Raw genomic sequence first — 15,039 nt, forward strand, 5'->3', positions numbered from 1 at the left:
TAACGCGAGTCCAAAATTTTCTACGTAATTTAGAAATATCAATTATTAATTCTTCGAAAGTTTTAGCCTCATAATTTTACGAGACAAACAATAAGGCCGAAAAATTTGGGCCTTAAAGATTCAAATTCTAAGTCTTTAAGAAAGAATAATCAATATAATTTGTAAAATGACTTAGGTACTTTTGATCCACCCTGTAGCATCCTATTCGTGGATTTTTATAAACCCTGTAGATCTCATGAATCTTATCGATATCAATAACGTTTTAACGTAATTTAATTGGTCAACTAATTAATTTATTGACTAATTAATCAATCATTCAATTAATTAATTAATTAATTAAATCAATTAATTAATTAATTAATCAATTAATTAAAATTCATAGCTACTGTACTACCTACCTTTCTCGGAGAGAAATAGTTAGTGTCGAATAGTCCTTCTCCGTCCTAATTTTACGCTTGATCGAGCCTTCATAAGCAAGTTGAGTCACCTTCGTTCGTTAGCTCCGTACGTCATTAATTTTGTTATTAAAGTTACTTGAGTGTGGGCTCGCGTAACGAGCCAGGATAGGCATCGTAACGATCAAGATTACGACAACAACGACGATATGATCACGACGATAAAAATAAATAAATAAATAAATAAATAAATAAATAATAATAATAATAATAAAAGAAAAAACAAAAAATATATATAAAAGAATGATAATAAATAATGAAGATATTTATTTCTCAACTTACCTTACGAGATGTCGTTCATTAAAAAGAAAAAGTTGTATCTTTATCAATACGTATAAATACCTGTGTACATTGTGATGATATTGGATAAGGGATGGATCCGAGTAAAACGGAAATAATAAGAAATTTTGTTTTGAGTTATGATAAGAAAAGGAAAAGGGGATAAGAAAAAAAGAAAGTAAATAAATAAATAAATAAATAAAAATGAACGACAAGAGTTCATTAGTCTTCGGCGTTAAAATAAATAGGACGCAATAAATAATTTATTCTTCGTTATCGTACAACATTGTGTGCTTGGTATATTTGTATATTGTATATCAAATATTCACACACATGCATGCATTCATACGCATGCGCACATACACACACACAATATATATATATATATATATATATATATATATATATATATGTGTATACATTTACAAAGATATATACTATCTAACGAAGAAAAGAAGAAAGCTAAGATTACGCGAAAAGAAAAAGATAAGAAAAAGGCAACAGGGACAAGAAAAAAATCTTGTAGACAAATCTTTTTCATGTTAGTCTTTTTACTGGTATATTACTGTATGTATATATATATGTATATATGTACATACTGTATGTATGTATATATATATATATATATATATATATAAATAAATATAAATATTATATATATATATATGTATATATGTGTATGTAAGTACGTATATACACACATACATACATATATACATATTTCTTTCATACATGCAATTAATATCTTATCTCTTTTTTTTCCCTATGATATGTACACGGTAATAAGCGACAAACTTCTCGAGCAACGCTTAAAATCAAGCGTAGCCAGAGTTCACGCCATTTTGCTTTTCTTCTTTTTATCTTATTGTTGCTGTTGTACAAATGTCGATACATTTCTTTTACATATTTCTCTCTCTCTCTCTCTAGCTCACCTATTTGTTTCAATCTTTTACCTTTTATCTTGACAAATGCATTGAATCATTTTACGGTTTATACAAATAAAAAAATTCTAACGATATTTGCTATGCGAATAGTATAATACGTAGAATTATATAACACGAGATTCATCGATCCGATCTAGCAAACTAATAATTGGTCATTGACCTTCCGAGAATTCTTTACTATTATTATTATTATTATTATTATTATTATTATTATTATTATTATTATTATTGTTAATTTTTTTTTCTAGTTTTATACTCGGTCAAGGTCAATGACCATGTCAATCATCTTGAAAAAGATCGTAACCTACTTTTGTTTCTTTTCTTTTCTTTCTTTTTTTTTTTTTAAATCTTTCTTACATTTATTTTTATTATTATTTTTTTTCTTTTCTTTTTTTTTTCTTTTTTTTTTAAATTATTTTTTACTCATTTTATTTTATTAATGTTATTTTTTTTCTCATTAAATGACCATCCTGAGAACGATTATAACCGATCTCGTTCGTTTCGCTTTCTCTTCCTTTATCTCTCCTTCAATTCCCCTCCCCCCAGCCCTCCGAGATTTACGATCGATGTTAATATCGTATCTCATATCTCGAATTAGTAAAATCCTACTTTTTCCTTTATTTATTACTTTTGATCTGTTAAACGAAGATTAAAGGAAGATATATATATATATAACTTGATCGTTAACGAAACTCTTCTCTCCCATCTTCCCCAACCCCTTAAAAAAAACAAATAAACAACAAATAAATTTTTTTACGTATATATATATATATATATACGTAATAAATTTTTTTACGTATATATATATATATATATATAAAGAACAAATGCAAACGCACAACCTTTTGATTTTAATACTGGCGCGATTTTGCTTTTTTTTCATTTTTTAGAATTTATTATACAAGAATTGGCCATAAGTTTCATGGGTGCGCCAAAATGGGTTCCTACGTGATATTGTAAAATTAAATAAATAAATATTTTTCAAGATTCGTTCGGTTTCTCGTCTTTTATATACTTGCCGTAAATTACGAGCTGAGCTTGTAATTTTCTCGGTTTTAGAGAAAAAAAAGAAAAAAAAAAAAAGGAAAAAAAAAGAGAAGTAATATTATCCCAAAACAATTTTGAAAAAGAGGAGCAATTGATTTTTACAAATCACATAGGAAAGATTTTTTGATCTATACCTAGAGACTTTTGCCCCATATATATATATATATATATATATATGTGTTGCGAGTAATTTAATACAAAAGAAATGCGTTTATTAGAGAGACGACGATTGAAAGACAGAATAACGAGAAAGATAATTAATTAACAAAAAATATCTATACGCATTCGATATATTAAAAATAAATTTCCGCGTTAGAGAAAAAAAAAAATTTAGGAACAAATTTCTTTCCTTTCTTCCTTTTTCCACCTTTTTTTTTCCTTTTCTCATTTTAACTTCTGCCGAATCTTTCCTAATAAATTATTTCAATAAAATTAATAATTAAAACGAGAGAATGATTAAACTTGATATCATTCTGTCTGTCCATTTTACAATTCTTCCCATAAAGTCTCTTGAACTCTGTTATCACCGCAACACTCTCTAGGTGTTCCGAAAAAAAAAAAAAAAAAAAAAAAAACAAAAACAAAAAAAAAAAGAAAGGAAAAAAATACAAGAAAAAAAAAAAAGAAATACAAAAAGAAAAAAGAAAAAAGAAATAATATCTCTAATAAATAATACGATCGATCCCATCCTCTTATCTATTTCTTCTTTTGTTTCTCTTTCTATCATTATATTCATTTCAATATACTCTCTCATATCTTCCTCATTTATTCGCACATTTAAAAACGCCAGAAGGAAGGAAGAGTATATGAATGATTTTTAAGTAAAAGAAAACAAAAAAAAAAAAAAAAAAAAAAAAAGATAAAAAACTCGATTTCAATTAACATCTATAAAATTTCGACTTACATTAATATCAATATTTTCCACATTGCAGCTTTGGATTTCTTCGGGTGTATCATTATTTTCTTTTTTTCATGTTCTTTCCTGCAATTCTTTCTTTCTTTCTTTCTTTCTCTCTTTCACTCACTCAATCGCTCACTCCACACACTCACTCATTCCCTCTCATGCAAATTATCTCTGGAACGCTCTCCTAGAGGTGGGTCTGAAAAGGGTGTAAAAATAAAACGAAAGAATGGATGAGAATAATTAATTAACGATTCAAAAGTAAATAAAAAGAAAAAAGAAAAAGAAAGGGGGTGGGGGAAAGAAAAGAAAAGAAAAGAAAAAAAGAAAAAAAGAATAAAGTGTGCCGAGGGTAAGTGTCGCGTGATACGGTAAATTCACGGATCGTAGTGAATCAACGTAGACGTGAAACGCACTTTCGTCCTCACTTCAGATATTTTTTTCTCTATTTGTTCACGCTTACATTATTATCCTTGTAAATTTTTATTTTATTATCTATTGTCTTGATTGTCTTTTTTTTTGTCTTATTTCACATCAAAAAAAAAAGAAAGAAAATAACTAAATAACAATTTCAAATTATCATTTGCATGGACATTAATACCAATTAGGAAAGTCAAGAATTTGAATTTTGAACCTTGAAAATGAATCTCATGCGTTGATGTATTCTTGATAACGGATAATTTCTTTTTGCATGAATCATAATTCACGAAAGTGTGATTCACGAAAATTTCATGAATTAGAAGAAAATAAAAGGAGAATAGGATCGACATGTGTAAGTATAAACAAAAGAGATAGAGAGAGAGAGAGAGAGAGAGAGAGAGAGAGAGAGAGAGAGAGAGAGAGAAAGAGAGAGATAGAGAAAAGAAAAAAAAAATAGAGACAGAGAGTGGAGCAAAGAAGTGATGGAGAGGAGTGATAAGGAGAGGAAGAGAGAGGAAAGAGGTAGATAAATATTGTTAGAGAGATCATTCTTAAATGCTAGACGAAATTTGTACGAGAACGACGAGCGAGACAGACAATGATTAAGAGCATTAATCTTAAGAATAATCATTGCTTTATTTAAATGATGATAATGATAATGATAATGATAATGGCGATGACGATAATGATTAATATCAATAATAATAATAATAATAATAATAATAATAATAATAATAATATAATATTCACATTCATACATTGTCGAGTATTCAAATCGGCTGATTTTACAATCGTTCTTTTTGCTTTTCGTTTCTCTTCTTATTACTTTTTTTTTTTCTTTTCTTTTATATATATATATATATATATATATTTACTCGGTACGATAGCGTAATCAAAGATACAATCGCTTAGAGAGCGAATTAATTAATTAATTAATCAATTAATTAATTATTTAATCAATGAATGAATCAATTAATTAATTTGAACAACAAATTTAAAAAACGGCGCATCGAAGAGACGAAGATACAAAATTGTTATTATTTGAGTTACAAGAAGGGTGTGACACAAAATTTACTAGGCTTGCAATATTATAAAGGAAAAAGAAAGAGAAAAAAAAAAAAGTCTCAAGGAAGAGTAATTGTTTTTTTTTTCTTCTTCTTCTTCTTCTTTATTAATTTTTTTTTTTTTTCAATCGATTGCCTAGGAACTTTTGGTTCTACCTGTGGAATCGAATTTTTATTTGGACTACTCTCTCTCTCTCTCTCTCTCTCTCTCTGTCTGTCTTTCTCTCACACACTCTCTCTTCGTCTCTTCGAAAGCGATACAATTTTTTTTTTTTTTTCATTCTTTTCATCGTCAATTTATATCAAGCGTTTCTTCTGTCCTTTCTCTTTTCTTTTTTCATTTTTTTCATTTTTCTTTTTTTTTCATTTAATTTATTCCTTTTTTTCCTTTTTTTTTATCCTTAAAGGCCAGAAGAAGAAAAAGAACCGAATAATATCTCTCCGAGTAAAATCACTTTAAATGCTTCTCTCGTTACAATTCACGTAGAATAATTTTTAACTTGCAAGGAAACGTGAGATTGCGATGTTTATTTTTTTTTTGTTTCTCTTTTCTTTTCTTTTCTTTCCCCCACTATCCCTTTTTTTCCTTTACTATCTTTTTCTCTTTTTTTTTTCCTTCTTCTTTTTCTTTTTTTCTTTTTATTTTCTCCCCTTTCCTTCACTCATCAATTTCACGGGAGAAACGCGTGCGCTTATTTAATAATAATAATCATTAACGAACGATTTTTATGTATTTACAACATGTGATACACGTGAGTTAAACGTGTAAATATGATATACAATATTAAATCCTATTTATACATATATATTGTATTATTGTTTTTTTTTCCTTTTTCTTTTTCTTTTTTTCTTTTTTTTCCTCGAAATTACTTTTCGCGAACATAAAATCATCATTAGATCATTACGTATTTCCATATCGTATACGTACGACGATATATTAATAATAAAATGTTACATTAATGATTAATTGAAAGAGTACTGATATTAAGGAAGGAAAAAATTGAAGAAAGAGAAGAGAAGAAAAAAGAACCAAAAAAAAAATATTAAAAAAATAAAAAAAAAAAGAGGAAAAATAAAATAAAAACGAGAGAGAAAGAAAGGAACGAACGGAAATATTACAAAAAAAAAAAAAAAAGTAAAATGATAATAGAAATAAATTAATGAAGGATAAAATGGAAGAAGAGAAAAAACAATAATGAAGAACCAACGAAAATGAGAAAACGTAAATAAAATAAAAATTCTTCACTTTTCCCTGAAAATGATAAATATCGTCGATCTCGACGAACACGCTTGTCTCGTCAAATTTATTTATTTATTCATTTATTTATTTACTTTTATTAATTACGAATCAAGCTTATCGATACGTCAAAAAATGGAGAATAAAAAAACAAGAGATTCTTATGCGATGCATTCGTATTAAAAAAAAAAAAAAAAAAAAAAATTCTCGTCCAAAAGATTCATTCAAGTAGATACGCCCGAATTATGAGAATTTGAATTTCAAAAGGGTACAATTTTTCGCGCCTAAAATCGACGTCATCGTCATCGTCGAAGATATTAAACCGGCATGATCCTTCTCTTTTAAAAATTTCCGATAAAATATTATGAGGAAAGAAAAAAAAAAAAAAAAAAGAAAACTAAAATAAAATTGATAAATGAAAATTCGATCAAAACCGATCTCATTCGTTTAGTTAAGATGTGTGTATGCATGTGTGTATATATATATATATATATATATATATATATATATACACATATACATAATTATATATATATATATTTATATATCTATATAAATATAATTGCAAAAATAATGACAAATACATTTTAAATGATTCCTTTGTTTCCCATTAATCGTTGGAATTAATTTAACATATATATATATATATTTTTTTTTTTTTATTATATATTTATTCATCATTATTTTTGTAATTATCTATTAAGTGTGTATGTATATATATATATATATATATATATATATATATATATATATATATATTTGTTTCTTCTCAAAAATTAATACGAATCAGATCGGATTAAGGAAGAATCCTCGTCACGTTTTCGATCAGATCAGATCAGATCATAATTAAAATTAAATGATAATGACCAGAATGATTAATAATTATTATTGTAATCATCAAGGTTCTCGACGTCGTACGTTCAGTGCCCTTTGCATGGTCCTCATAATTGCAACGTGATTTGAGCCGGTGCGTTTTAAGCTGCTCCTCAAGTGTTGATACATCGAGAAGGATGATCTCTGTTCCAATAGTACCGATTCCACACCACCACCACCACCAACATTGATCTGGCTCGTACGTCTCTGAAGTATGTCGAGAGCATATAGAAAATATATCACTTAACCTTCTGTGACAATTTTACCTTCGATTTGCCATATTAAATTTTGTTTTAATCTCTCGTTGATAGGAAAAAACAAAAAACAAAAAATAGGAAAGAAAAAAGAAAAAGGATAGAAAAAAAGGAAATAATAAGATTTAGTGGAAACACTACAAATAATAATAATAATAATAATAATAATAATAATAATAATAATAATAATAATAACAACAACAACAACAATATTAATAATAATAATAATAATAATAATAATAATAATAATAATAATAATAAAAAGAGGATTGTGCGTAATAGGTTAGATTAATAAGAAAGAAAGAAAGAATGAAAGAGAAAAAAAAAATTAATAGAAATAAATATGAAGATTAGAAAGGCATTAATGATAGTAGTAAAAAACATTATCACAAAATGTGAGATAGTTTAGTAAAGAAGACAAAGAGAAAGAGAAAAAGAAAAAAAAATAAAAGAAAGAAATATGATAGAAAAGACAATAAAAAATATCTGCAGATAAAGAGAGAGAGAGAGAGAGAGAGAGAGAGAGAGAGAGAGAGAGAGAGAGAGAGAGAGAGAGAGAGAGAGAGAGAGAGAGAGAGAGAGAAGGTGCGAATAATGAAGCAAACATCGATAATGTAACACAGAAGGTTAAGGCTCTCGAGATCTTGGACCTTTGACGTCATCGTTTTATAAGAGAAAAAAAAGCTCACACACACACACACACACACACACACACCTATACATATAGAAAAACAATGATATACGAAGAAGAACAAATAAGGGACGACATATCAAATGAGTCCGGTGATTATGAAATTGATTTAAATAATAGGAAATCATTCGATGTATTAAAAAGACACGCTTTAAGTGCTTACACATTTTTCTCTAAATAACTTTGCATTTTTCATTCGCTCTTAATTAATTACGAATTATTTTTTAGAAGAAAAAAGAAAAAGAATTAAATCTCGTAATTTTTACATCAAGAATGACATTCTAAAAGAAATATTTTTCAAGGACATAAATATCCTTTTAATCGGGTTACATAGAAAAAGATATCCTTTTTTTTTTTTTTTTTTTTTTTTTTTTTAAATAATTCACAGTCAAATGTTGAAATGTCTTAAAATGAAAAAATAAAAAAAAAAAAAAATACAAAAGAAAAAACAAAACAAAACGAAAGAAAAAACTAGCAATTATAATAATTTAAATTATAATAAATTAATAATAATAATTATAATAATAATAATTGTAATAATTTGTTTAGATCAATTTAATAATCATCAGAAATATACAAAATATATTCACAATCGGATATTGACACACATACACACACACACACACACACACACACACATTTTTTTTTTCACGGAAAAATAACGAGTGTTAATTAAACGACGGAATGGGTGAGCGGGTATGATCCGGTGGGGGTGTGGGGTTGGGGGCAAAGGGGGAAAGAAGAAAAAGAAGAAGAAGAAGAAGAAGTAGAAGAACATGCCGGTTTAATGCTTTCGGAACGATCATCGAAAATATAATAAGTTATTACAGGGAATTATTTCGAATGAGATAATAATAATGTACGTATAGTTGCGATTAATCGATCGACCGTACGATCGATCGATCGATTATCGATTAAATTTTTAATATCGTTGTTCGATGTATTATTGTTATTACTATTAATATTATTTTTTTTTTTATTTTTTTTTTATTCTTTTTTTTTTTTTATTTTTTTTTTTTCTTCATTTCCTTTTATTATGTCTGTCAAGAAAACGTATCGACTTGTTTAGTCGTTCGATTTTTAGTGTTCTCTCTCTTTTTTTTTTTTTTTTTTTCTTTTTTTTTCTTTAACCTTCCATTTTTATCGAGTACAATAACGATCGATAAAAATTAATCGAATTTCATAATTAATCGTAGAGACAGCCACGTTGACAAGAAAAAACATTTTCATCGTAGAAAAACTTATTTAGATCATATTAATCGATCGCACAATTTCTTTTTCGCCAGTTATACGATTACACGATGTAAATAAACCTAATTGACTAATTAATTTAATATAACAAATAGAAAAAATAAAAAATATATATATGTATACAAAAAAAGAAAAAGAAAAAAAAAAAGAGAAAAAAAAAAAACAGAAACTCAAACGATCGGTTTTTGTTTCTGTCTTTTCTTTGTTCGTTTCATTTCTTTTTCATTTTTTTTTCTTTCTTTCTTTCTTTTTTTTCTTTTTTCTACATCGACGACCAGACAAATTACGTTTGCTATCGTTCGATAAAAAAATATTATGGCCTTTGAAAACTCTCTCTCTCTCTCTTTCTCTCTCCCTCTCTCTCTTTCTCTCTCTTTTTATCTAACAATAAGAGAAGAGAGAAAGAGCAAGAGAGAGAGAGAGAGAGAGAGAGAGATTTGATTTTGGAGTTTATTAATATTAGCCTAACGAGATAAAACGTCGAAGAAAATTTAACAAAGCTACAAATCGTTTTAAAGCTTATATACGTGAGTTATATATATATATATATATATATATATATATATATATATATATATATATATATATATATATATATATAAAACTCCTCCTTTTCCACAATCAACATCATTACGAAACACATACATACACACAATTTATTTTATTTTATTTTTTTTTTTTAGCACGTAGAATATTTGTATTATTTTGTTTCTTTATGACCGTTGAAAAAGCGACTAACCATTAACGAACTCTGAAGTTTAGTTGTTTTTTTTTTTTCTTTTTTAATTCCCTCTCGTATTTCAAGTTCCTCCAGAGAATTTTTTACGATATACTACAACGATATACAATACATACATACATATATACATACATATATATATATATATATACGTGTGTGTGTATATGTACATTATATGTGTATGTTATATTGTATGTAAAAAAGAAAAAAAAAAAAAAAAAAGAAAAGAAAAAAAGAAAATAATATTGGCAAAACGATTTTTCCAATTCTCTATTTTTTTTTTCTTTTCCTTCCACCCTCTTCCCCCTTAAAGTAAAGCTTCATCTCTGGTGGTTCCACAAATCGAGAGATTTTTTTATTACGAATGCGACTAGACTTTTATTATCATTGTAATTATTTTCTTTCTTTTTTTTTCCTTTTTCTTTTTTTTTTTTAAATCACCAAGGACAACTACAAATTCTCTCGGCAAAGCGTTCGACACTGACATATGGATAAATTTTAATATACAATATAGGATGGTTTGAAAAGTCACCATAGGCGAGTCTAAAAGGTTAGTTCTTAAGTAATTAAAAAAAAAAAAAAAAAAAAAGAAAGAAAAAAAAGAAAGAAAGGAATTGATCTAAAAGAGCCTCGAATAATAATAATAATAATAATAATTGATATTTAAAAAACAGAACCTATGAGCCACCCTTTTGACCCACCTAGAAACTTTTCGTCCACCCTGTATACGTGTTCATATAATATATACAATATTAATACGTATCGTTTGAACAACATTTTGGCCTTTTTCCAATGTTTTTTCTTCGACTTTTTCTTTTCTTTCTTTCTTTTTCATTTTTTTTTCTTTTCATTTTTCTTTTTTCTTTTCTTTTCTTTTCTTTTTTAACGTGGAACATTCGTCGAGGACGACTAGACGTATTACTTGTAATTACGTTTTAATAATATTAATATTAATAATAATAATAATAATAATAATAATAATAATAATAATAATAATAATAATAATAATACTAATAATAATAATGATAATATAGTAATAATATTAATAATATGACAATAACGATTTGACGATTACACTTCTTTTCAGTTTTGCTTATATAATACGGCACTGAAATATTCATACCCTTTATTCATCATCACCATCGCCACCACCACCACCACCACCACCATCATCATCATCATCATCATCATCATCATCATCATCATCATCATCATCATTATTATTATAATTATAATTATTATTATTTTCACATATGATTTCTTTCCATCTACACTGCTAAGTTTTATCAATATGTATTATACAGGATCGCATTAATTGTCATCAATTGCTTATCGTGAGTAGGTGAGTGTGCTTATGATTGAGTGAGTGAGTGAATGTGTGTGTGAGTGGTGTGACGTGAGAACGTGCACGTACGAACAGATTTAATTACATATACAGTGAAAGGTACAGGCATAACATGAGACACACACACACACACACACATATATATATATGTATGTATATATATATATATATGTATATGTATATATAAAGTGAGAGATATTAATTACGTAGATACACTATTTAATAAAAAATTAGGAAATCAAAAGGGATTTATTCCACTTATATACACATATATATATATATATATTTATATATGTATATATATATATATATTTTGTTGATACCATAATAAAGACCGATCAAACGCGCACGTGTTACGTCAAGTGTTTGATATTTACAGATCGATTCGCATTCGTTTCTTATTTTTCCAATATTGTTATTTTCTTTTTTTCTTTCCTTTTTTTTTTTTTTCTTATTCGTTCGTCTCTTTTCCTTTTTTTTTTGTTTTCCCTTTTATCTTCTCGCTGTTTAATACGCATATATTATATTTATTTTTATTTAAGACTCTTTTTCCTTTCTTTCTTTTTTTCTTGTTGTTTTCCTTTTTTTTTTTTTTTTTTGACGAGACGAAGATCGCACGATTTTCTACGTTACTACAATAGGCCGACGATCACCACGATCAATTTTTTTCAAGTTTTTAAATATGTCTGCGTATTATATGTATATATATATATATGTGTGTGTGCGTGCGTGTGTATTTGTATTTAATTAACGTTTGACATAATTTTACGAAGAATTGGAATTTATTTATTCGCTTAAACAATGTCAATTTTTCGTACCTTTCGAAGTTCCCTATCAACAAATACGAGTGTCGATTGAATTTCTTCTTCTTATATATGTATATAAAGAAAAAAAAAAAAAGAAAAACAAGAAAAAAAGAAAACAAAAAAAAAAAAAAAGAAATTAATCATTTAGAGGATGGACCATAAGTTCTTGAGCGTGGCAAAAATTTTCTAAAAGATATTAAAAAAATCTTATTAGGTTTGCAATTTAACAAGACAAAGGATTATATAGCTTTTACGATCTATAAAAAACAAAATTGGCCTGAACAGTCTTTGAAAAAGTGTTATTTATTTTTAATATCATCTTTTGTGAGAAAGATGATATTATAAACAATTTGATTCATTTACAGAGAATTTTTGATCCACCCTATATATATATATATATATATATATATAATAATGCTTTGACACTCGCACAATCGATTGATAGTTTTTCCTCCCGTACGAAAAATTAACTACTCTCTCTCTCTCTCTCTCTCTCTCTTTCTTTTTCTCTCTCCCTCTCTCTCTCTCTCTCTCTCTCTCGAAATTTTAAGAATAAATAAATAAAAAGAAAGTAAATAAATAAATAAATAAATAAAAAAAAAAAAAAATAAAAAAATAAAATAAAAAAGAAAGAAGAAAAAAGAGAAGAGTTCAAACATGTCGGATCGTTAGGAATAAAAAAAGGACAGAAAGAGAATTGAATTTTATTCGAGTTATTTAAAAAGTATAAAAAAGAGAGAGAAAAAAAATATATATATATGTACATACACATACAAAAAAGAAAAAAAAAACGAAAATAAGAAAAACATTTCGATCGAAGCTCGAATGGATAGAGTATTTTTTTTCTTTTTTTATTTTTCTGTTCTTTCTTTTTTCGTTTCAATTTCTCTCTTTTCCTTTTCGTTGTCTTTCTTCTCTCTCTCTCTCTCTCTCTCTCTTACTCTCCCTCTGTCTGTCCCTCTCTCCCATCCACTTCCTCTCTTTCTCTCTCTCAATTGTTTTTCTTTAATTCATAATTTCTATCTTTTTTTCATTTCAAACGTTCTTTCTCGCTTTTGTTGTTAAATTCTTTTTACTTCCTTTTTTTTTTTTTCTTTTTTTTCTACGAGTCTCATCTTGCTCGTCGATGATTCGTCGCAGTACGATCATTATAGTCCACGGATCATCACTCGATATACATACACCTTGAACATATGATGACGTATGTATGTAGAACAGAGAGAGAGAGAGAGAGAGAGAGAGAGAGAGAGAGAGGGAGAGGGAGAGAGAGAGAGAGAGAGAGAAAGAGAGAGAGAGAGAGTGAATGAGGGGGAGAGAGAGATAGAGAGAAAGAGAGAGAGAGAGAGAGGAAGAGAATACTGATACACAGAAATTTTTAGAAGAAGAAGAAGAAGAAGAAGAAGACGAAGAGGAGATGGACGACGACGAGTCGTAAACAGCGTACGTTCACTCGCGCTGTAGAATTTCCTGATTTGTTTGATAAAAAGAAAAATCTGTGATGAGAAATAGAGAGAAAGAGAGAAAGAGAGAAAGAGAAGAAGAAGAAGAAGAAAAAAAAAGAAAGAAAAAAGCAAGCTTTCAGAGAAAAATTATAATTTCTTTTTCCTCTCGGCCCCTTACCCCCCCCCCCACCCCTCACTCTTCGCAACTCGGATCGTTCCAAAGTCCTTCTCTTTTTTTGTTTTTTTTTTTTTTGTTTTTATCTTTCTTTTTTGTTCGTCGTTTAATCCTTCGTGATTCGAATTAAATTATTTATAATTAAAAAATATATAACATAACATAAAAATTGTACTACATACTTAATATTATTTTTTTCAATGTGTTCATTTAATTTCTATTTATTATTATTATTATTATTATTATTAATATTTTTTTAATAATTTTTTATAATACATTTTTATATTATTATTACATACTACTTAATAATTACTTTTCTTTTATTATTATCATATATAAATTATATAATAATAATAATAATAATAATAATAATAATAATAATAATAATAATAATGTCATTGTATACAATTTTCTTTTTTTCAATCAAAAATTTTATTTATTAAATTGTATTGAAATTATAATATTATTTTAGATGAAAGAAACGTCGAACAAAAATTTCAAATTGGATTAAAATTAATACAAGTAGACTATTTTCTTTTTTTTCTCTCTCTCTCTTTGTAAGTCTGATAGAAAGAAAAGAGAACAAAAAAGAAGAAAAAAAAGAGACAGAGAGAGAGAGAGAGAGAGAGAGAGAGAGAAAAAGAGAAGAATAAGAGAAGAAAAAAATATCTTTCCAAATAGAATCGCCGTATGCCGTCGCAAGTTCTTCAAGGTCTCATGTTCTTTTTGTTTATCTACTCGTAAAACATCGTTCGTACGTATGTATGTAAAGTAAATACACGGTGTGACGATGTTTTTGGTATGCAAGGTATTCGGGCTGATACGCTGATATACTTAAAGACATTTCAAATCGAAAAGAGTACGAAGAGATTTATGTTTGTCATGTGTATACGCGCGCGCACGTATGTGCTTGTACATTGTGTATTGTGTACGTGGAATGTGCGTCAGTATTTTCATGTGCGTTTAATAAGCATTCACATAAATGAAGCGGCATTTAATGTTTCTTGAAAAAAAAAAAAAAAAAAAAAAAAAATATATATATATATTTTATATATATATTTTTTTTAAATATAAAAAACGATTTATTAATCGATCAATTAATAATTAATTAGACAA

At 27.0% G+C, this 15,039-nt stretch overlaps 1 protein-coding gene across 13 annotated transcripts in view; it reads right to left on the bottom strand.

Annotated features, from left to right (window-relative positions):
- Positions 1 to 1,866: 1,866 nt before the first annotated feature.
- The window catches only part of LOC124423164 (phosphatidylinositol 4-phosphate 5-kinase type-1 alpha), a 49,828-nt gene continuing 36,655 nt past the window's right edge, over positions 1,867 to 15,039 (bottom strand). For 9 of the 13 annotated variants that reach the window (XM_046960632.1, XM_046960629.1, XM_046960628.1 and 6 more), the window contains one exon: positions 6,529 to 7,427. In XM_046960632.1, coding sequence (XP_046816588.1) covers positions 7,245 to 7,427 — 183 coding nt within the window. In that variant the 3' untranslated portion in view covers positions 6,529 to 7,244. Of the gene's footprint in view, positions 3,826 to 6,528; positions 7,428 to 13,339; positions 13,491 to 13,590; positions 13,774 to 15,039 lie in introns of those variants that run through there. The other 4 variants (XR_006942021.1, XM_046960635.1, XM_046960633.1 and 1 more) reach the window with 4 other exon arrangements.

This window comes from Vespa crabro, chromosome 3 (genome assembly GCF_910589235.1).
Source record: "Vespa crabro chromosome 3, iyVesCrab1.2, whole genome shotgun sequence".
Classification (NCBI taxonomy): Eukaryota; Metazoa; Arthropoda; class Insecta; order Hymenoptera; family Vespidae; genus Vespa; species Vespa crabro.